This window comes from Trichomycterus rosablanca, chromosome 20 (assembly GCF_030014385.1).
Source record: "Trichomycterus rosablanca isolate fTriRos1 chromosome 20, fTriRos1.hap1, whole genome shotgun sequence".
Classification (NCBI taxonomy): Eukaryota; Metazoa; Chordata; class Actinopteri; order Siluriformes; family Trichomycteridae; genus Trichomycterus; species Trichomycterus rosablanca.
In genome coordinates, this window is record NC_086007.1 from 3,563,314 (window position 1) to 3,588,896 (window position 25,583).

Genomic DNA, 25,583 nt, shown 5'->3' on the forward strand with positions numbered 1-25,583 from the left:
ACCAAAGAAACCTTCTCTCAGAAACTCTGCAGCTGTGTGCTCATTTGTATTAAGTAAAACTTTTCAAAACTTGTGGTCTCGTGCTCTCTTGTGGTTTAGCGATCTAATTTGCCAGCCATAACATTAAAATCACCTCCTTGTTTCTACACTCACTGTCCATTTTATCAGCTCCATTTACCATATAGAAGCACTTTGTAGTTCCACAATTACTGACTGTAGTCCATCTGTTTATCTGCATGCTTTGTTAGCCCCCTTTCACTCTGTTCTTTAATGGTCAGGACCCCCACAGGACCACCACAAAGCAGGTATTATTTAGGTGGTGGATCATTCTCAGCACTGCAGTGACACTGACATGGTGGTGGTGTGTTAGTGTGTGTTGTGCTGGCATGAGTGGACCAGACACAGCAGCGCTGCTGGAGTTTTTAAATACCGTGTCCACTCACTGTCCACTCTGTTAGACACTCCTACCTAGTTGGTCCACCTTGTAGATGTAAAGTCAGAGACGATCGCTCATCTATTGCTGCTGTTTGAGTCGGTCATCTTCTAGACCTTCATCAGTGGTCACAGGACGCTGTCCACGGGGTGCTGTTGGGTGGATATTTGTGGTTGGTGGACTAATCTCAGTCCAGCAGTGACAGTGAGGTGTTTAAAAACTCCAGCAGCGCTGCTGTGTCTGATCCACTCATACCAGCACAACACACACTAACACACCACCACCATGTCAGTGTCACTGCAGTGCTGAGAATGATCCACCACCTAAATAATACCTGCTCTGTGGTGGTCCTGTGGGGGTCCTGACCATTAAAGAACAGCATGAAAGGGGGATAACAAAGCATGCAGAGAAACAGATGGACTACAGTCAGTAATTGTAGAACTACAAAGTGTTTCTATATGGTAAGTGGAGCTGATAAAATGGACAGTGTGTGTTATGGCTGATCGGTGGATGTTTTGCATATTATAAATACTCTATATTTATAGATGCAGAGTGAAACAGATGTGTATGTGTGTGGGGGGGGTTTGAATGTGTTTATAGTTTTTGGTTTATCAAATACCGAAATCAGTGGCACTCGAGTGGCACAGCACGAAAGTACGCTCACTAGTGCTATCGGCCGGGTGTCTGCACGGACGTGATTGGCTAATGTCCAGTGTGGGAGGATGGCCGAATTAGCCTAGCCATTGGGAGGTGCACCGGTCCCAGGCCCGGATAAAAATAGGAGGGAGTCATCAGGAAGGGCAGACGGTGTGAAAACTGTGCCAAATCTGCTGTGGCGACCCATATATACATGAATAGCTCAAAAGAAAAAGCCAAAAACATATGGCAGCTTTTAATAATAATCAGTTAAGCTATTTTAGTTTTATTTCCTGACTCGTTAACTCTTATCTGCATTTCTTAATAAATCCAGAGCCCATATATGTGCTGTACGTGCTATTTGTAAACACACCCACACGTCTGACTGTTTTCTAAGGTTTCCGTATGGCAGAACTGAGAGTATGGATTAAAAAAAGAAAGAGGCGGTAGGTGACGGAGCTGTGAAGGAGAAAGGAGACGCTTTATATGTGGGAGAGCATCACAGATGACTGGAGCTCAATTCTCCTGTGCCTCTCTGAGAGAATAGATTTACTGTTTTTATCTATAGAGTCCTCTGTGCACAGGAATACAGAGTGTGTGTGTGTGTGTGTGTGTGTGTGTGTGTGTGTCGGGGACAGAAAGACATCAGGAGACAGAGAGAAGGACGGGCGGGCTGCAATTTAAAGTCTAATAGCAGAAGTTTGAACACAAGGCAGTAAACACATCATTTAAATGCTTTGAATCGGAAGTCAGCTGCTGTTTCTAATATCTGGAACAGCCAGACAGTGACGGTGTGGATTCAATTTGTCATTTCTGTGTTCCTACAGACAGACTGACTGAATTTACTTTTATTACCACAGATTTAACCCCCTGTGCTAGTTCCGTTGTTCCCCTGTCCCACTGCCATAAATGTTATTTATTCATTTATTAGGATTTTAACGTCATGTTTTACACTTTGGTTACATTAATGACAGGACCGGTAGTTACTGCTTACACAACATTCATCAGTTTAAGTTTAATGTCAGACACACTCATTGACTCATTGAATAAATTTTGTATCTCCAATTTACCTCACTTGCACGTCTTTGGACTGTGGGAGGAAACCGGAGCTTCCGAAGGAAACCCACACAGACGGTGAGAACATGCAAACTCAAGGACCCGGATTGCTCCAACTGGGAATTAAACCCAGGACCTTCTTGCAGTGAGGTGACAGTGCTACCCACCGACCCAGCTTGCTATAAATGTAGAGAAAAAGGGTTTAAAAATAGCTTGTGGTTAGATGTCCAGATACTTTTGGCCATAGTGTGAGAGTGTGTGTTTGTGTGTATGAACAAGTGTTTTTTTTGCTGTAATATATTGTCATAAGATGAGATTTGTTTATATTTTTTGTGTGCTGTGGATGTTGGTTTGTATCCTCTGGTGGTGGTACTGATAGTAGACGTGTTGCTGCACAGCTCCAAGGTTTGGGATTTGATCCTGAACTTAATTAGGATTTTAAGGTCATGTTTTACAATTTGATTTAATTCATGACAGAAACGGTAGTTACTGGTTACGCAAGATTCATCAGTTCAAGTTTAATGTCAAACAGTCATGGACAATTTTGTATCCCCAATTCACCTCACTTGCACGTCTTTGGACTGTGGGAGGAAACTGGAGCTTTCGAAGGAAACCCCCCACACAGACACGGGGAGAACATGCAAACTCCACACAGAAAGGACCCGGACCAATCCACCTAGGAATCAAACCCAGGACCTTTTTGCAGTGAGGTGACAGTGCTACCCTCCGAGCCACCTTGCTTTAAATGTAGAGAAAAAGGGGTTAATAATAGCTTGATACTTTAGCCTTATTGTATATAAACTAGAGTTAAAAGTATGAGAGTATGAATCCCGGCGCTGCTATGCAGCCACTGTTGGGCCCTTGAGCAAGGCCCCTAACCCCTTTTAGCTCCAGAGGCATCATACAATGGCTGACCCTGCATTCAGACCCCAGCTTCCAAACAAGCTGGATATGCAAATAAATAATTTCATTGTACTGTACATCTGGATATGTATATATGACAAATAAAGGCGTTCTATTATTCCATTCTCTCTTCTGTTTTCATATCAAAACATCAAAAAACCCTGTGCTAGAAATATAAAGTTCCATTTTTCTCCTTCACATTGCTATACACGTAGAGAAAATATGGTTTAATAAATATCTCCTGTTATTTTGTTGTAGTTTTAACAAGTTTCTAGCTCATAGTCAGGTGTCCAAATACTTTTGGCCATATAGTAAATATAAGGGACAATGCTATCCTAGTGTGTAGAGCTTTGGGCTGACAATTAAAAGTTTGAGAGTTTGAATCCTGGCTCTGCCATGCAGCCACTGTTGGGCCCTTGAGCAAGGCCTCTGACCCTCTCATCTCCAGGGCATCGTACAATGGCTGACACTGAGCTCTGACCCCAGCTTCCAAACAAGCTGGGATATGAGGATGAATAATTTCCACATGTATCTATGACAAATAAAAGCAAAATAAAAAACAACAGCTGTAGAATGATTTTATTGACTTGTTATTTATAATTAAGGTTTGTTTTTTTGCAAATCAATCTGCTCCTAATTAGCAGGATGATAAAAGTCTGCTGTGGATTCCAATAATTAATGAAGCATTAACAAGCATTGCTAGGATTTCTTTGAATTGAGCTGGACGGACAGACGGAAAGATTCATAAAAACATCATAGATGATAGAAACAAGTCGAAATCAGATGGAAATAATGTGGTTCCGCTCATGCAGCTCAGAGATCAGAGTTCCACATGTTCGGTGCAGAGACCTCGCTCTTCGCTCCAGGTGAAATTAAATTATAGTAGTATATTAGAGTATTTTGAACATTTTCCATGGTTGGAGGACAGTTTTCATGCTCAAGGGTCCGGCAGATGGGTCACTCAGAGGGCACCGAATGCCGTCGGACACGTATAACCAGTTAAAGCTGCTGACCTATCGCAGACCCCGGCTGTGTTTACATACAGAAGACCTGTGATGGACTGACACCCTGATTGGTGTATTCCTGCCTAACTAGCAGTGTTTTATGTTGGAACCGGGCCCGCCGTGACCCTGATCAGGAAAACACGGTACATAAAAATGACAGGCACACAACCGTATACTTGATTTAGAACCAGATGACTTGAGTTTCTAATCAGGTTTGATGTCAGATGCTTCAGAATTTATACACGCTATAATCAGCATAGGTTTAATTAATGCCATCAGTTAGCGATGTCGCCGGCCTGATCAGGCGCTTTACACACACACACACACACACACGGCTGTGTCTGAGAAACATACACACACACACACACATGGCTGTATCATTGGCATGGCATCCACAGCTCCTATTGTCTGGTCAATACCATATTCCTTGGTACGTGTTACAGTTCTCTCTAAGACCGTCGCTGGCCGGTGAAAAGAAGTGATCACCAGGTCCTCACATTTAAAAGCTAAGAGTTGAAGGTAAAAACAGCCAAAATATTAAGACCACCCCTCAAAAATTTGCATGGCATTCTCTGTTTTGTTAATACTGTGCACGTCATGGTCAGGGATATATGACATTTTGGGCAGATACGCAGATCTCAGACTGATTGAGCATCTTGCGTCGTGTCCATGCTGAAACCACTTTGAGCAAGTGAATTTGATCATGACTGCTCTTGTATTTAGGTGTCGCCACAATGGAACACTGTGCTCTACAAACCTGACTTGGCACAATTATATTCTTCCCCGACGCCTTCCTCTTTATTTTATCTGGGCTTAAAACTGGCACTGAGAGCGATTGCCAAATGCACCTTCCAATGGCTGAGCTGTTCGGCCATCCCCCCTTCCTGAGACGTAGCCAATCGAGTCTGTGTAGACGCCCGATCGGCTGATGGCACCTTGGCGATTCAAATCCCAGGGCTAGCGTAATTTACTGCTGTGCCAACCCAGCGCTTTACTCTTCAGAATATTAATTAAGTTCATAAATATGCAGCTATTATTCAGTTATTATGAACATAGTATAAATAAGCATAAATAAGTACTACAAAATTCTGAGATTCACATAAATGCTTTAAAGATGTGATGCAACATCCCTGAAATCAGACAGTGATCAGATCAAGTGCTTTTGGAACAGAAAATCAAACTCGCTATGACATTATATTGATTAGAATTAGACTGTGATGTTTTATGGACTATTTCACGGTCAGTGATAGATGTTCGACTAGAAATGTGTTTCTCAGATTTATGTCTGAAGCTGAGCTGTGAGCTTCACGTAGGCGGATACAGCTGTACGGGTCGAAGGTTAACTGTGAAGTACCTATTTAACCAAAAAAGGACACAAGCAGCAATTAAAAGCATCAGACAGAACATCCAGCATCTCAGCTAAGACTGTCGAGCACAACAAAGAGAAAAAATCGAGCACCAGAAATTCAGTAAATGTGGCTGTAAGGATGAAAACAATTCTTCCGTGATCCAGCAGTTTTCAGAATTTACTGTATTGTGCAAAGTCTGTTACAAATACAGCGTGGAAATGAAGTGTTGGACTGTCGGCATTTCATCTGTCGTGTGTATGGTACACCAACTGTTACATTCAAACAAGGTATGATATTATTTTTACTGTATTTTTTCCCTTTATTTCCCAATCGAGTCATTTCTCGATTTTGAATCCATCACTGCTTGCACAATCCCAGATCTGATCAAGGAGAAGCGTCTGCTTCTCATCACCAAATGGTGTTGAGTTACCACACAGAGCCGTATCGTGTACGGAGAGCCACGCTGTGCCTAACCGCTAATTAATAATACTTTTTTTTTTTTTTTTTTTTTTTTTTTTAAGCTTTACCACTGCTTTATCCTGGTCAGAGTCGTGCAAACCCTGGATAGGACACCTCTCCACCCCCTTTATTATTATTATTATTATTATTATTATTAACAAAATCATCGTTAATGGTAATAATAATAATAACTGCCTATGACACTGGGTGTCTTGTACACAGCCCAAAACAGGCGGGCTTACCTGCATCCAGAGCCAATAATGATTCACTTAACCTTTCACACCAGCCAATCAGCAGCGTAACAGTTTTGCCTGTTGGCCAATTATGTTATGTTGCTAGGCAGAATTTTATCTTGTTGTAAATTGGTTGGTTAATATTCATGAAGCTGAAAAAAACATCCCTATCATCATGCTTCTTCTGCCAGACATTACAGAAGATTTGTTTATCTTGAGATACATTTTATGGCATTTAGCAGACATTACTGTATACTATCCAAGCACTTAAGGCTAAAGGACTGGCTCAAGGGTCTGGCAGCAGCAACCTGCCAGTGGTCGGGCACGACCCAAGGACCTTCTGATTACCAGTCTAGTACAATCACCACTAAGCTACCACAGCCACTGAGATGCCACTGAGTATGCAACCCGTATTTGACCAAATACGATGAGCGGGATTGTTGCCCTCTGCTCATGTTAAATCAGACCGTTTGCTCAGATTCGCTCTGTTTGTTTACTGTGTAACTGCTGACTTGTGTAAGGATTGTGTATGAATTCAGCATCAGTGACTGGCGGCTTTACTCACACCTGAGATGGCTTTCATTTGACACATTTGGTTAGAATGTGTGTTTGATATAAATACATGCAGTGCTGATTTGCAGATTTGGTGGTTTATTTTCCTTCCGTCGTGTAAGATCATCAGTGCAGAAGCTGCACGTGCAAAGTCAGCAGTTTCCTCCTTCAGGTTCATTTTGCTTTTAATATGTGATGTCATGTTTGAGTGTCATTTTCAGTAATGTTTCAGAACAACCCCCCCAAACACATACACACACACTCAAACGTCCTTGTCTCAAAAATCTAAGCAACAGAATATGTATATTACATCATTTCTTACCCATTTCACCATTTTCAGTATTACGGTTGGTACGATACCACTCAGAAATAATGGGTGCCACTATATACACCGATCAGCCATAACATTAAAACCACCTCCTTGATTCTACACTCACTGTCCATTTTATCAGCTCTACTTACCATATAGAAGCACTTTGTAGTAGGTGGACCAACTAGGTAGGAGTGTCTAATAAAGTGGACAGTGAGTGGAATAATCCACCACCCAAATAATACCTGCTCTGTGGTGGTCCTGTGTGGGTCCTGACCATTAAAGGACAGGGTGAAAGGGGTCTAACAAAGCATGCAGAGAAACAGATGGACTACAGTCAGTAATTGTAGAACTCTAGGCTTCTATATGGTAAGTGGAGCTGATAAAATGGACTGTGAGTGTAGAAACAAGAAGGTGGTATATACAGTGTATCACAAAAGTGAGTACACCCCTCACATTTCTGCAGATATTTAAGTATATCTTTTCATGGGACAACACTGACAAAATGACACTTTGACACAATGAAAAGTAGTCTGTGTGAAGCTTATATAACAGTGTAAATTTATTCTTCCCTCAAAATAACTCAATATACAGCCATTAATGTCTAAACCACCGGCAACAAAAGTGAGTACACCCCTTAGTGAAAGTTCCTGAAGTGTCAATATTTTGTGTGGCCACCATTATTTCCCAGAACTGCCTTAACTCTCCTGGGCATGGAGTTTACCAGAGCTTCACAGGTTGCCACTGGAATGCTTTTCCACTCCTCCATGACGACATCACGGAGCTGGCGGATATTCGAGACTTTGCGCTCCTCCACCTTCCGCTTGAGGATGCCCCAAAGATGTTCTATTGGGTTTAGGTCTGGAGACATGCTTGGCCAGTCCATCACCTTTACCCTCAGCCTCTTCAATAAAGCAGTGGTCGTCTTAGAGGCGTGTTTGGGGTCATTATCATGCTGGAACACTGCCCTGCGACCCAGTTTCTGGAGGGAGGGGATCATGCTCTGCTTCAGTATTTCACAGTACATATTGGAGTTCATGTGTCCCTCAATGAAATGTAACTCCCCAACACCTGCTGCCCTCATGCAGCCCCAGACCATGGCATTCCCACCACCATGCTTGACTGTAGGCATGACACACTTATCTTTGTACTCCTCACCTGATTGCCGCCACACATGCTTGAGACCATCTGAACCAAACAAATTAATCTTGGTCTCATCAGACCATAGGACATGGTTCCAGTAATCCATGTCCTTTGTTGACATGTCTTCAGCAAACTGTTTGCGGGCTTTCTTGTGTAGAGACTTCAGAAGAGGCTTTCTTCTGGGGTGACAGCCATGCAGACCAATTTGATGTAGTGTGCGGCGTATGGTCTGAGCATTGACAGGCTGACCCCCCACCTTTTCAATCTCTGCAGCAATGCTGACAGCACTCCTGCGCCTATCTTTCAAAGACAGCAGTTGGATGTGACGCTGAGCACGTGCACTCAGCTTCTTTGGACGACCAACGCGAGGTCTGTTCTGAGTGGACCCTGCTCTTTTAAAACGCTGGATGACCTTGGACACTGTGCTGCAGCTCAGTTTCAGGGTGTTGGCAATCTTCTTGTAGCCTTGGCCATCTTCATGTAGCGCAACAATTCGTCTTTTAAGATCCTCAGAGAGTTTTTTGCCATGAGGTGCCATGTTGGAACTTTCAGTGACCAGTATGAGAGAGTGTGAGAGCTGTACTACTAAATTGAACACACCTGCTCCCTATGCACACCTGAGACCTAGTAACACTAACAAATCACATGACATTTTGGAGGGAAAATGACAAGCAGTGCTCAATTTGGACATTTAGGGGTGTAGTCTCTTAGGGGTGTACTCACTTTTGTTGCCGGTAGTTTAGACATTAATGGCTGTACATTGAGTTATTTTGAGGGAAGAATAAATTTACACTGTTATATAAGCTGCACACAGACTACTTTTCATTGTGTCAAAGTGTCATTTTGTCAGTGTTGTCCCATGAAAAGATATACTTAAATATCTGCAGAAATGTGAGGGGTGTACTCACTTTTGTGATACACTGTATACGTATATATACACACACATATATGGACTTGCATATTTAGAGGTGGAAGGGGGACTGTGATACCCAGAGAAACTCATGGGGCCGCCGTAGAACATACAGAACTCCACACAGACGGTGACTAGATGTAAGGATCAAAACCAGGTCGAAAGGATCCACGCTACTGTACAGCATCAACTCAAACAGCTGGGATCAACAGAACCGGAAAATAAGCACCAGGATTTTGGTCTTTTGTAGAGAACGGATGCACATTGCTTAGTAATCAGAAAATAAATTATGTTGTCGATTTGGCCGACTTTCCTACCCACCGTCTCTCTTCCACCATCCTCGTGTTTCTTCACGGAAAGGACACGCTCTAAAGGCTCGCTCCATAATTCAATAGACATATCGATTGCTTACTTTGCTCACCTTGGCCTGCTGTGGACGTTTAGGAGGAACCGAGGTGATGTGCAGGAGCGACGGGGGCGTTTAGTACAGAACGAGCGTTCCTCTTCCTCCTCGCATCCTAGAAGGAATCGAAAAACTGTCAGTGTGGACGTGCAATTAGACTCTCCATTAATTAGTTTCCGTTTTTAATGTAAACAGCCCTCTGGGCTTCAGCTGTGATGTTAGACAGACATTAAATGGTCACTTGCAGATCCAGAGCTGATGATCTAACGCTGTGTTTATACAGTACAACGACCGCCAACGAGGCATAGAAAACTGGCACTACACCTACAGGGCTATAAATGCACTTTTTACAAGATCGTCAACAGAGACAAACACACAGATACAAACATATACACAGAGCCAAATATACAATAGGGACAAAAGTATTGGGACACCACTTCTAATTTTAAATCCATGTGTTTCAGCCACAACAATTGCTAACGTGTTATAAATCAGTGGTATAAGGACTTATTGTTTAAGGTGTAAGTATAAGTGGTATAAGGATTTATATACAGTGTATCACAAAAGTGAGTACACCCCTCACATTTCTGCAAATATTTTATTATATCTTTTCATGGGACAACACTATAGACATGAAACTTGGATATAACTTAGAGTAGTCAGTGTACAACTTGTATAGCAGTGTAGATTTACTGTCTTCTGAAAATAACTCAACACACAGCCATTAATATCTAAATGGCTGGCAACATAAGTGAGTACACCCCACAGTGAACATGTCCAAATTGTGCCCAAAGTGTCAATATTTTGTGTGACCACCATTATTATCCAGCACTGCCTTAACCCTCCTGGGCATGGAATTCACCAGAGCTGCACAGGTTGCTACTGGAATCCTCTTCCACTCCTCCATGATGACATCACGGAGCTGGTGGATGTTAGACACCTTGAACTCCTCCACCTTCCACTTGAGGATGTGCCACAGGTGCTCAATTGGGTTTAGTCCATTACCTTTACCTTCAGCTTCCTCAGCAAGGCAGTTGTCATCTTGGAGGTTGTGTTTGGGGTTGTTATCCTGTTGGAAAACTGCAGTTTTCAGTTGGGAGGGGATCATGCTCTGTTTCAGAATGTCACAGTACATGTTGGAATTCATGTTTCCCTCAATGAACTGCAGCTCCCCAGTGGCAGCAACACTCATGCAGCCCAAGACCATGATGCTACCACCACCATGCTTGACTGTAGGCAAGATACAGTTGTCTTGGTACTTCTCACCAGGGCGCCGCCACACATGCTGGACACCATCTGAGCCAAACAAGTTTATCTTGGTCTCGTCAGACCACAGGGCATTCCAGTAATCCATGTTCTTGGACTGCTTGTCTTCAGCAAACTGTTTGCAGGCTTTCTTGTGCGTCAGCTTCCTTCTGGGATGAAGACCATGCAGACCGAGTTGATGCAGTGTGCGGTGTATGGTCTGAGCACTGACAGGCTGACCTCCCACGTCTTCAACCTCTGCAGCAATGCTGGCAGCACTCATGTGTCTATTTTTTAAAGCCAACCTCTGGATATGACGCCGAACACGTGGACTCAACTTCTTTGGTCGACCCTGGCGAAGCCTGTTCCGAGTGGAACCTGTCCTGGAAAACCGCTGTATGACCTTGGCCACCATGCTGTAGCTCAGTTTCAGGGTGTTAGCAATCTTCTTATAGCCCAGGCCATCTTTGTGGAGAGCAACAATTCTATTTCTCACATCCTCAGAGAGTTCTTTGCCATGAGGTGCCATGTTGAATATCCAGTGGCCAGTATGAGAGAATTGTACCCAAAACACCAAATTTAACAGCCCTGCTCCCCATTCACACCTGGGACCTTGACACATGACACCAGGGAGGGACAACGACACATTTGGGCACAATTTGGACATGTTCACTGTGGGGTGTACTCACTTATGTTGCCAGCTATTTAGACATTAATGGCTGTGTGTTGAGTTATTTTCAGAAGACAGTAAATCTACACTGCTATACAAGCTGTACACTGACTACTCTAAGTTATATCCAAGTGTCATGTCTATAGTGTTGTCCCATGAAAAGATATAATGAAATATTTGCAGAAATGTGAGGGGTGTACTCACTTTTGTGATACACTGTATATATATACAGTATATATATATATATATATAGATAGATAGATAGATAGATAGATAGATAGATAGATAGATAGATATGTGTATATATATATATATATATATATATATATATATATATATATATATATATATTCATTTCTGTCACCACGAGATCTGGAGAAGGTCCTTTTTTCATGTTGCCTAGACTACTGTAATGGTTTGTATATGGGTCTTGGCATCTCTTCACTGGCTTCCTGTAAGTTACAGGATCCAGTTCAAAGTCCTTCTGTTTGTTTTTAAGTCCTTATATGCATCGGTGCCTTCTTACATAGGAGATTTGCTCCAACCCTATCCTTCTTCCACATATCTAAGGTCATCTGATCGATTGCTCTTGGCTGCACCACGGTCACGGCTGAAGCTCAAAAGTGATCGAGCCTTTGCAGTTGCAGCGCTGAGGTTGTGGAACAGTCTACCCCTGGACATTAGGGCCGCTTCTTCCATTTCTGTTTTTAAATCTAGATTAAAAACGCATTTGTACCAGTTAGCTTTCTCTGAATGATTGTGATGGTCTGTGTTTTGTTGTTTTACTGTTTTAAACTTTGTGTTGTGTTTTACATATGTGTTTTGTGTTTCAATAGGTACAGCACTATAGGTGTAAATGTGCTTTATAAATAAATTACTTACTAACTGATAGATAGAATATAAAGGTGTTCATAAACTTTTGGTCACTTGTTATTACTTTGACCGCTGTGTTTAACAGAGGTACACATTCCAACCACAGTTAACCACAGTACCTGTGTAAACAGGTTTTATGTCCCCACCAACCCCAGTACCTTAACCATTTGGCTCTAGGCTATCCTCATAAATAGTTTTCTTCATGGCTTACCATTTGAGTTTAACCAAGTTTAAAAATAGGCTCACATTTCTCACGTACTACACCAACTATAAATACTAGCCCGTTTTATAGAATAAACTGTAAGTCTTACTCTGTCTGTTTGTCTGTGTGTGGTAATTCTTCCCAGTGCACACTTCAGGACTGCTTTTCTCACATTCAGCAAATGACACTGGAGTAGAAGATCTGAGCAGCAAGATTTTTCTTTAAAAAATAACTTGATGTTCTAACACTTTAAGGAAGGCATTTTACTTTTCCAGCATGACTGCCCCCGTGTACAAAGCAGTCCTGACCTCAGCCACACTGACCAGCTTTGGAATGAACTGGAACGTCAACTGAGGCCCAGCAGTACAAATGCTCTTGTGACTGAATGAGCATAAATTCCAACAGACACACTTCAAACTCTTGTGAGAAGCCTTTTTATAAGATTGGCTGTTATAGCTGAAAAGATGCACCCAGCCATCCAGTTAATGTCCAGTCCTTGTCTGCGTGCCCATTGTAGGTGCTTGTGTTGGATGACTGGAGTTGCTCAGTACCACACACAGAAGGGTTTGATGGGTTGTGTCATAGCACATTCCCACCATCACAACCATTAAAGCTATTTACGTCACAATAGACCTTCTGTTAGTTCATGTTCTTCATTGTTTGCTATTGGTGCTCCATAGTCTCAGTTGTTTTCTGCCGCGCTTGGTTTTTCTTCTTCTTTCGGCTGCTCACGTTAGGGGTCACCAAAGCAGATCATCTCCACCTTGCCCTGTCTAAAACATCCTACTCTGTCATACTAATCACCAGCATGTCCTCTCTTACTGCATTCTTGGCATTGATGCTTCCAGTTCCTTACTGGTGACCGTACTGGGTTTATTAACCCAAGCCTTCTAGGATCAATCCAGTATGCAACTCTGACTTCTGATTTGTATATCTGGTTTGGCACAGTTTTTCTTTTTTACACCGGTGCCCTTCATGATGCAAATGCCTTTATTTATCCGGGCTTGGGACCGGCACTGAGCATGCACTCAACATGCACCCCTAATATCCAGGAGTGAGTTAGTGTTAGGGATGTAACGATTCACCACAATACAGTTAATAACCGATTTAAAAATTCCATGATTCAAATCGATTTGACATGTAAAACGAATCGATATTCACTTTAAACAGCAGAGGGCGCTGGCGCTATACACCTCGCCTTGTTGACGTCACTGGCGCTATACGCCTGGTTGCCAAATTTGGGTTTTTTCAGCCAAATTGGGCTTAATTAAAAAAAATTTTGAATAGTTTGTATCTACCTCAGAAATAAGGGCATTCATTATTTAGATAAATTAAAGATAATCACAAATACAGTATTTTATTTTATTTTTTAAGAGAAATAATTAAAGGAAACTTTGTCATAATTTAATCGGGAAAAAATCGTATCATGAACCCAGTATCGTGAATTGCATCGCATCATGGGTAGAGTGTATCGTTACATCCCTAGTTAGTATTTTAATAAAGTATACATTGATATGGAAATAAAAAATCCAGAATCCTTACATAATGAAATAAATTTACTATTGAAATTGTTCGTCCCTCTTCTTCTTCTCTCCTTTTCTCTTTCACTCTTGTTTCTAGTTCACTGTGAACTCCAGATTATCAGACTGTCCTCCTTCAGCTTTCCTCGGCCTGTTTGTTTTGTGAAGAATGAGCCTCGTTTCACAGCCCGGCTTTAAAAAAAATCCACTAACTTTAGGAGCTCCCGCTGCTTCGTCAGACTTTATGAAGCACGTTGCCGACTTCATGATGGCTGCTGCTGTTTTTTCTGTCTCTGCACTCAAAAGCTTCAAGTGGGTAATTAAAACGTGTAATGGTGCGTTGGCACAGTGCCCGTGCCAGCGAAAGTGCTCATTATGTAAAAAATGTTCTGAGTACCGGCTGACATTTGTCGTGAAAGCAGAGTTAGCGTTAGTGTGTGTGATGGAAAGGTTTGAAATAGTTTCATCAGTGCCAGTGTGCCAGTCTGTACTGGTGGTGATCCGAATCAGATTTAATCCTGGCTTTACACTTGCTTTGTGACTCCAGTGTGGATGCAAAACATTCCTGAACGGAATCAGTTTTTGCTTTTACTTTCTTCACTGTCTTCACTGTCAGTGGGCACAAATAGCGAACCAACAACATTTTATTAAGTCGAAGAACCTTGGAGTGCAATCAGGCCTAAAACTGGCACACTGAATGCGCTCGTAATGCTCGTTCTAACTAGTGATGGCAGGATCTCAAAAAAATGTGTGATGTGCGATATTTCAGGGCACGACTGCCTGAAATCTGTCGAATGAGTGGAAGAGCAACTCGATCACTACTTTATACACACAATCATTCATAAACAATAAATATTTTATTCACTTATTTATTTATTGTCTGTTTTACCACAGCTTTATCCGATTCAGGGTGGTGGTGGGTCTGATTAATTGGGCAAAAAATAGGAAACAACTTGGACAGAGCTGCACTGTGGCTCAGTGGGTAGCACTGTCGCCTCACAGCAAGAAGGTCCTGGGTTTGATCTACAGGTGAGGCGGTCTGGGTCCTTTCTGTATGGAGTTTGCATGTTCTTCCCGTGTCTGTGTGGGTTTCCTCCGGGAGCTCCGGTTTTCTTCCACAGTCCAAAGACACGCCTTGCCTTGCCTTGCCTTGATATAACCTTGTGAACTGATGAATCTTGTGTAGTGAGTAACTACCATGTTTGTCATGAATGTAACCAAAGAGTAAAACATGACGTTAAAACCTGGACAGGTCGCCAGTCCATCACAGGGCATTTGGTTATCACCTGGTGGTCTGGAGAGAAATTTGAAATTGTCATGTATAAAATAGTGTTAAATGTATAAGATTTACTGTGTGTGTGTGCAGGTAAAAACAAGCACTGTCTTGTATTGGAGACTAGTTTTGTCTTCCTGCTGTGATGATGAAACCAGAAGTCAGAGGTCATCATCTTTTATAATAGTCTATAATCTACAATAATCATTTTTTTCTGCAGGACAAACAGACGCAGTATTGTGAAGGTGCAGGATGAAATCATGCAGAAAAAGTCAGACAGGATCTAAAAAGGTCTAATACAGACCTCCGTCGTTCTCTTGTGCAAATCATTGTAAGCTTTCTCAGCTTATCGATGTGAAAGACTCATCGTGGAGCACAAAGGTTTCTCCACAGTGTTACTCTTCTATTTATATAGTGCAATTTATTTGTTTATACAGGCCGGGCAGTGGAAAATAAATTCTCATTACAGTTGCAGGCTGGTTCACTCGGAGAGACCCAAACAGACGAAGAGATTGAATAAACACGCTTCTTATTTAAATCATCAGCATGAACAGAAACACACATTGTGACTCAGTTTTGTTTACCACAGAAAAAACAGCATTATCACAACTAGAGATCAGTGGCGGCTGCTGGTCTTTCAAAGAGGGGAAGCTCATTGTCGGCTTGCATCATAAAATTTGTCAATTTATTTACACATAAGTTCTGCCCTCTGTTCCTTTTACAAGAAAATGGCCTGAAATGGGTGGCAGTTTGTCTTTCGACTTCACTCGCAAAATCCGCGATGGGACTGAAGCTCCTAGTGATTAAGTGACTAATGAAGTGTATTGCTTTGGCAATACGAATGTCCCTATTTGTCATGCCAATAAAGCTTCTTTTGAGTTTGAGTTTGAGAAGTGACGGTGTAGCTGTCAGTCAAAACGGGATTCAGCCTTTCCACTGATCCTCCAATCATCTTGCAGAAGCTCAGCGTCCACCTTTAATGCGTGACCATGATGGTATGGGTGTTGAATACTAAGCATGTTAAAGGTTACAGTGACTGCGTAATGGTTGAGAAATGTCAAGGATTTTCCTCTGTGTGATGTTGCACCAGATTGTGATTACTGTCATCTCAAAGTATCCCACAGTGAAGATATCTTACCGCTGTGTGGTGTTTTAGCTTTTCAGCTTACAGTTTTGTATTTTTGCGAATCCAATAAACATGTATGTGCATTTTACTTGTATATAAAAGATTACCCAATTTTTCTGCTATTTAGGACACAGCCTTGTCTTAACCTTACAGTATGTGTTGCATTAAAACATTAAATCGTCAACTAGCTGCTGGGAAATCTATTCAACCATGTTTTTGTTATTTAATTTACTTTTAGGGCAGATCCACTTTATATTATATTAATGACCTTGTTTAAGGGAAAAAATAATTCATTACGTCAGTATATTAGGCAGTGGGTGGCATGGTGGCTAAAGTGGGAAGCAAGAAGGTCCTGGGTTTGATTCCCAGGTGGGGCAGTCCGGGTCCTTTCTGTGTGGAGTTTGCATGTTCTCCCCGTGTCTGCGTGGGTTTCCTCCGGGTGCTCCGGTTTCCCACAGTCCAAAGACGTGCAAGTGAGGTGAATTGGAGATACAAAATTGTCCATGATTGTGTTCGATATAACCTTGTGAATTGATGAATCTTGTGTAACCAGTTTGTCATTAATGTAACCAAAGAGTGTAAAACATGACGTTAAACTCCAAATAAACAAATATTAGGCAGTGGGCAAGCCGTAGCCTAGTGGTTAAGGAACTGGACTAGTAATCAGAAGGTTGCTGGTTCAATTCCCACCACTACAAGGTTGCTGCTGTTGGGCCCTTGAGCAAGGCCCTTAACCCTCAATTGCTCAGACTGTATACTGTAACTGTAATGTAAGTCGCTTTGAATAAAGGCACCTGCTAAATGCTGAAAATGTAATGTAATGTAATGCTAGCTAGGTATTGGACTAGTAACATTCCACTGTTGGGCCCCTGAGCAAGGCCTTTAATTCTCAGTTGCTCAAATTCTATTCAGTCACAACTGTAAATTGCTTTGATTAAAAGCATCTGCTAAATGCTGCTAATGCTAAATTCTGTACAGCAAATAGCACTTATGGTGAAGGCGAATGAGCTGCCTAAAGTTAAGTGACATAATTATTATAAAACACTTGGAAAAAAAGCTACAGAGACACAGCAAACACCTTCCACATTGAAGTCAGTACAATGTATACTGTAGTTGGTACCACAAATTGTCCCCAGACAGGTGCTTTGTCCACAGGGGCACAGTCAAGCTGAAACAGGAAATGGCCTTTCCCTAAACTGTTGTGCAAAGTTGGAGGCTATAATAAGTTATAATTTCCTGTATATAACTAATTTATTACAGCTGTTAGCAATAATTGTGGCTGAAACTCATGAATTCAATCATTCAGTTATTAAATTGAGCTGGAAAGTTTTGTTCTGGTGTGTTAGTGCAACAGTGCAATATTTGCTAAGACTTATTTTTTTAATTTTTTTATATATCTTTACATTTCTATTTTTTAATATATGTATAAACACTTTTATATCTATATTCTTGAAAGCTTCGGTAACGTTGAAATTTTTCCCTGTGGGATAATAAAAGGCTATCTCATCTTATCTTAGTGTCTATAAATCTACTAATTATTGTTATTTAACCTGTTAAATAAACCGTAGCACATTTATTTACACTTAATGATGTTAAAATAGTGATTTATATTAAATTTCACTTTTATATACAACGACAAAGGCTTTTTTTCTTTGCATTTAGTTCTCGGTACATTAGTGGGATGGTTTGTGTGACACTGCCATCTTGTGTATCACCCAAACCTGCTGACACCAAAGATGATTCTTTATTTATACACTTCTTTATTTTATTTATTCTATTATTATGTTAAAAATAATTACATCCATAATGTTACTGGTCAGTTTAAATACACTCACAACCATGCAAATTTATTAAGAATTATCAGAAGATTCAGACATGAAATATAAGAAGATATGGTATATATAATTTTTAACACTTATTTAATAAACATGAATGAACTGTAGCATTGTAAAAATACGGTTAATACCATGGTGACTTGGTAACTTTTTAAGCTATCTGTGCACATTAAAGCATAAAATAAACATCGTCTTGGAACACAAATACTGTAGAGACCTGTGTAGACAACATATCAGTGTGACCAAACTTTGCATGCAAGTTCAGGACCCTAATTGGATGGATGGATGGATGGATGGATGGATGGATGGATGGATGGATGGATGGATGGATGGATGGATGGATGGATGGATGGATGGATGGATGGATGGATGGATGGATAGATAGATAGATAGATAGATAGATAGATAGATAGATAGATAGATAGGTGGATAGGTGGATGGATGGATGGATGGATGGATAGATAGATAGTTGGATAGGTGGATGGATGGATGGAGAGGCTGCCGCTCACGACGGCGCCTAGATTTTGACTTTTTAAATAAAAACTAATAGAGAAATTTCATAGAGAAAACAAAAGTGTACCCAGTATTTCAGAGTGGAAATGGGTCAAATTGACCCGTAACATAATAGGAGGGTTAAGCACTTAACCCGAGAACTAACATGTACTTACTAACACTCTTAATTATTTCTTATGTCCTAAAAAAAAAATTTCTAACTGGGTTTCAGCAGATTCGTATCCCTAGACTGTCGTCTACTTAAACTAAAGTAGGAAATGTTTACTGTGGAGGCTCTTCTGTAAGTCGCTCTGGAAAATGCTGAAAATGTAAATATAAGTGAGTGTGAGTGTTATGAGCCTTGTTTTTGCATTTTGTAGTATGTAGCTGGTGTGTTGTGTTTATTTTTCTTTATTACTGTAAAACTTGCATCCACATACGTGCTATAAATACACATATATACATATACAGTACATATATTCTATAGTAATGATGTGTTGAGAACAGTATGCAGGTTTAATCAGTACAAATATACAAAAATCATTTAAAAGTTTACACTCTACCCTACTTTAAGTCTAAATGATACAATACTGTACTATATTACTGTATTTTGTTGAATAGTAAGCAGATGTAAATGGATTTTTAGTAAACTGTATTGTTGACACACGCATCCAAACACACTGTATAATAGGAGGAGAATTAAGGTCACCCAGAGTATTGATTGGCCGGTCAGCTTTGAGGCTGAATTAAGTTTGGACCTGGGTGATGTTATTCAGCTGTAATCGTGCAGGTGTTGTAGGTGCTCGCTCAGCAGTTTGTTAAATCTCTGCTTGCTGATGAGGACGAGTGTTCAGTTTATTTCCCTGTGGTTTAACTGCAGTGGAAACGTACGCAGAACCTTTTGTGGATTGTGTGAACTGCCACCCCTGTTTTGTGTGTCCACATGATATACAGGTACAATAAACAGGGACCCAGTTTTCCCAAGGCTTTCCGCTAAACTTTGGAATACATCTGTGGGAATTTGTGCCCGCCAATAATGGCTTATTGTCAGGTGTCCACATACTTTTGGCCCTATGTATGTAACCTTTGCATACTGCTGTACACCTGTTCACAAACGTAGATCTAACCAAACAATTATCTGTCTCTTTGCAGGTCTGAAGGAGGTGGTATTCATTATCCAGAGCCAGAAGAACTCGTACCATGCTCAGCGAGCAGAGAGACTCAGAGCGGACCTTCTATCACAGAGCCAATCACTGCAAGAGGTACACTGACTTAACTGCAGGGATTTCTGCTCAGTGTGACATACAGTGGGGCCAAAAAGTATTTAGTCAGCCACTGATTGTGCAGGTTCTCCTACTTAGAAAGATGAGAGAGGTCTGTAATTTTCATCATAGGTACACTTCAACTATGAGAGACAAAATGAGAAAAAAAAATCCAGGAAATCCCATTGTAGGATTTTTAAAGAATTTATTTGTAAATTATGGTGGACAATAAGTATTTGGTCAATAACAAACAAGCAAGATTTCTGGCTCTCACAGACCTGTAACTTCTTCTTTAAGAAGCTCTTCTGTCCTCCACTCGTTACCTGTATTAATGGCACCTGTTTGACATCGTTATCTGTATAAAAGACACCTGTCCACAGCCTCAAACAGTCAACCATGGCCAAGACCAAAGAGTTGTCGAAGGACACCAGGAAGAAAATTGTAGACCTGCACCAGGCTGGGAAGAGTAAATCTACAATAGGCAAGCAGGTTGGTGTGAATAAATCAACTGTGGGAGCAATTGTAAGAAAATGGAAGACATACAAGACCATTGATAATCTCCCTCGATCCCGTGGGGTCAAAGTGATCATGAGAACGGTGAGCAAAATATCCCAGAACTACACGGAGGGACCTGATGAATGACCTGCAGAGAGCTGGGACCAAAGTAACAATCAGTATACACACTACGCCGAGAGGGACTCAAATCCTGCAGTGCCAGGTGTGTCCCCCTGCTTAAGCCAGTACATGTCCAGGCCCGTCTGATGTTTGCCAGAGAGCATATGGATGATCCAGAAGAGGATTGGGAGAATATCATGTGGTCAGATGAAATCAAAATTGAACTTTTTGGTGAAAACTCAACTCGTCGTGTTTGGGGGAAGAAGAAAAACCCAAGAACACCATACCTACTGTGAAGCATGGGGGTGGAAACATCATGCTTTGGGGCTGTTTTTCTGCAAAGGGGACAGGACGACTGATCCGTGTTAAGGGAAGAATGAATGGGGCCATGTATCGTGAGATTTTAAGCCAAAACCTCCTTCCATCAGTGAGAGCATTGAAGATGGAACGTGGCTGGGTCTTCCAGCATGACAATGATCCCAAACACACCGCTCGGGCAACGAAGGAGTGGCTCCGTAAAAAGCATTTCAAGGTCCTGGAGTGGCCTAGCCAGTCTCCAGACCTCAACCCCATAAAAAATTTGTGGAGTCCGTGTTGCCCAGCGACATCCCCAAAACATCACTGCTCTAGAGGAGATCTGCATGGAGGAATGGGCCAAAATACCAGCTACAGTGTGTGCAAACCTGGTGAAGACTTACAGGAAACGTTTGACCTCTGTCATTGCCGACAAAGGTTATGTTACAAAGTATTGAGTTGAACTTTTGTTATTGACCAAATACTTATTTTCCACCATAATTTACAAATAAATTCTTTAAAAATCCTACAATGTGATTTCCTGGATTTTTTTTTCTCATTTTGTCTCTCATAGTTGAAGTGTAGCTATGATGAAAATTACAGACCTCTCTCATCTTTCTAAGTAGGAGAACCTGCACAATCAGTGGCTGACTAAATACTTTTTGGCCCCACTGTAGGCTGTAACAAAAGCAACCACAGCAGTGTTACAAAGACCCACAAATAAAAAAGCAGAGAGATGTTAGTATACAGTATATAGTGAGTGCAGTATGCAGTATATACTGTGTGAAGTTTACAGTATATACTAAGTGCAGTTTATAGTGAGTGCAGTATTCAGGACATACTGAGTGCAGTATACTGTATATAGTGAGTCCAGTATGTAGTATACAGTATGGACTGAGTGGAGTATTCCGTTTACAGTGTATAGTAAGTGCAGTATGCAGTACTCACTGACTGTAGTATGCAGTATACAGTATGTATTAAGTGTAGTATGCAGTATACAGTATGTACTGAGATCAGTATGCAGTGTACAGTATGTACTGAGTGTAGTATGCAGTATGTACTGAAAGTAGTATGTAGTATTCAGTATGTACTAAGTACAGTATACAGTATGTCCTGAGTGTAGTATGCAGTATACAGTATATACTGAGTGCAGTATGCAGTATACAGTATATACTAAGTGTAGTATGCAGTATATACTGGGTTTAGTATGTGTAATATGCAGTATACAGTATGTAATGGGTGCAGTATACAGTATGTACTGGGTGTAGTATGTGTAGTATGCATTATACAGTATGTACTGGGTGTAGTATGCAGTATTCAGTATGTACTAAGTACAGTATACAGTATGTCCTGAGTGTAGTATGCAGTATATACTGAGTGCAGTATACAGTATATACTAAGTGTAGTATGCAGTATATGCTGAGTGCAGTATACAGTATGTACTGGGTTTAGTATGTGTAGTATGCAGTATACAGTATGTACTGGGTTTAGTATGTGTAGTATGCATTATACAGTATGTACTGGGTGTAGTATGCAGTATTCAGTATGTACTAAGTACAGTAAACATACCCTGAGTGTAGTATGCAGTATACAGTATATACTGAGTGTAGTATGTGTAGTATGCATTATACAGTACAGTATGTACTGGGTGTAGTATGCAGTATACAGTATATACTGAGTGTAGTATGCAGCAGTGGCGATTTCTCTAAGACTGCAAGGGAAGCTCAGCTTCCCCTAAAATGTCAAAAATTAAATGGTCAAATATGTACAGTTGTGTAACATTTTATTGACTACAAATGCGTTAGAACACGTTCATCTTGAAGACGAGTTCGTTCAGAATCAGCTACTTATCACAAATCGACTGACTCGAACTTCTCATACATTCCCGGAGCGTCAATGCATTTATGCCCGCAGAAGCCGAGCGTCTCTGGGGGTGAATGGAGCTGTGGGCGGGTCTGGACGCTGAGCTTCTGCAAGATGATTGGAGGATCAGTCAAAAGGCTGAATCCCGTTTTGATTGACAGCTATCACTGAGCGCTTCAGTCCCATCGCGGATTTTGCGAGTGAAGTCAGAAGACAAACTGCAACCCATTTTAGGCCATTTTCTTAAAAAGGAACAGAGGGTAGAATTCATATATAAATACATTGACAAATTTTATGATGTAAACCGACAATGAGCTTCCCCTCTTTGAAAGACCAGCAGCCGCCACTGGTATGCAGTATATACTGAGTGTAGTATGCAGTATATACTGAGTGCAGTATACAGTATATACTAAGTGTAGTATGCAGTATATGCTGAGTGCAGTATACAGTGTGTACTGGGTTTAGTATGTGTAATATGCAGTATACAGTATGTATTAGGTGCAGTATACAGTATGTACTGGGTGTAGTATGTGTAGTATGCATTATACAGTATGTACTGGGTGTAGTATGCAGTATACAGTATGTACTGAGTGTAGTATGCAGTATACAGTGTGTACTGGGTTTAGTATGTGTAATATGCAGTATAGAGTATGTATTGGGTGCAGTATACAGTATGTACTGGGTGTAGTATGTGTAGTATGCATTATACAGTATGTACAGGGTGTAGTATGCAGTATACAGTATATACTGAGCGTAGTATGCAGTATACAGTATATACTGAGCGTAGTATGCAGTATACAGTATATACTGGGTGTTGTATGTGTAGTATGCAGTATGTACTGAGTGTAGTATGCAGTATATAGTATGGACTGGGTGTTGTATGTGTAGTATTTAGTATACAGTATGTAGTAGGTAATTCTGAACAAAGCCATTGTCCTTTCAAGCTACAGTTACCTTCTAAGTCTGCTATGTTACCCATCATCAGAAGAGCATCACGTATCAGTGATACCCAGAAAGGACCAAGGACTTTTTACCCTAGAAATTTTAAGGGAATTGTAAAGCCATTACCTTTTTCTTTTTTTTCTTTTTATTTACAACCATTTCACATGTGACTTCTGGATCTTCAGTCCTGAGCAACCTCGGTCTGATCTGTAGCCCTAAACCTGTCATGAGCTGAGCTGTGAATCACCTGGCGCTCAATTCCTCCTCAGAAAGCTTTTTCTGGACCTGTATGAGTCAGATCTTACATCTTCTGACATCCACAGTGTCTTTCCTTCATGTTCAGGTGTCTGTGACAGCAGGGTTCCACTTTACACTGTTTCTGTTTTATAGAAACTGGATCTACTGTGTTCTTTGTGTCATATGTGATGAAGTTACATAACAGTGACGTATTCTGATCTCTCAGCCACCTGCCGGCTCGGTTATTTGCCGCTGTCGGCTCTGTCGTCTGATTGGAGGCATTGTTTTGTTTTGAGTCTAATGAGCGCTGAGGGAGCTCGGCCGCCTCCAGCAGAGCTTGCTGGGTAATATGCAAGGACATGCTGAGTTGCCATCAAGTGCTGCTTAATGGGGTAAAATCGATAGTGTTTATGCTAACACGACGTCTAGAGGAAGCGTGTGGTCAAGCTTTAATGGAATCTAAAATTAGAACTGTTTACTAATTACACTATATGGGCAAAAGTATTGGGACACACCTTGTTATTATTACATTTATCTGTTTCAACTACAACAGTTGCTACCAGGTTTAATAAATTAATTACTCACTCACGGGGGAGGGGTGGTGCAGGAGCCTATCCCAGCTTTTCGATGGTTGCAAGGCACTGGGTGCCAGTCCATTGCAGGGCAGACACGGGGAGAACATGCAAACTCCACACAGAAAGGACCTTCTTGCTGCGAGGCGACAGTGCTACCCACCGAGCCACCGTGCCGCCCTAATAAATCAATTATATAAAGGAAATAACATGCTTCCAACTTTGCAGCAACAGTTTAGGGAAGGCTCTTTCCTTTTCCAGCATGACTGTGCCCCTGTGCACAAAGCGAGCTTTATAAAGACATGAAGAAACGCTCGGTCCTGACCTCAGCCTCACTCAACAGCTCTGGAATGAACTGGAACATCAACTGAGGCTTTCTTGACCAAGCCATACAAATGTTCTTTTGATTGAACAGGCACAAATTCCCACAGACATACTGTACCTTCTCATAAGAGTGGCTCCTGTTATAGCTCAAAATGCCACATAGAGGTCACTCTGTTTTATGAAATGGGATATGAAGCATGTCACGTGTCCAAATACTTTTGGTCATATCGTGTCAAACATGACAAAGCGTGCCTTATTTAGAATATACAAAGCACGTTTGGGTTCTCCTAGCTTATAGGAGTAAACTATGGGGTAAAAAGTATATGGACACCTGAGCATGAGCTCATTATGAGGCTCATCCCCAAAACCAGGGGTGTTAATGTAGTGCCCCCCTTCTAAATGTTGCTTCTTACAAGATTTCGAACTGTGTCATCGGGCGTGGATGTCTGCGTGCAGTCTATGTTCCAATTCATCTCAATAGCGTTCAATGAGATAGAGGTGAGGGTTTTGTGCAGTTAATGTGTGCGACCACTAGATGGCAGCATCAGCCTGGAGAATGAAGTCCTGACCTCTAAAGCAGGTTTCTACGATTGAGGTCATTAAACGGTTGTGAGCTTGTTGGACATCAGATTTCAAAAGCACATGGTATTAAAGTAGAGTGACCTCTGTGTGACCTTTTCAGCTATTACATCTGCCACTCTTTTGAGAAGGCTTCTCACCAGACTTTAGAGTATGTCTGTGGGAATTTACAGTTCTGTCAAGGTCTGTTTTTGTGTGCAAAGTTTTGTTTACATGTTCTGTTGATCTGTAGTAAAACTGCAGCTCACTTGCAGCACTTTGAAGGACA

At 41.3% G+C, this 25,583-nt stretch overlaps 1 protein-coding gene across 1 annotated transcript in view; it reads left to right on the forward strand.

The window, feature by feature from the left end:
* b3glcta (beta 3-glucosyltransferase a) overlaps positions 1–25,583 on the forward strand; it is a 133,311-nt gene that overhangs the window by 58,260 nt on the left and 49,468 nt on the right. Inside the window, exon 4 of the mRNA XM_063016791.1 lies at positions 19,780–19,889. Coding sequence (XP_062872861.1) covers positions 19,780–19,889 — 110 coding nt within the window. The remainder of the gene's footprint in view (positions 1–19,779; positions 19,890–25,583) is intronic.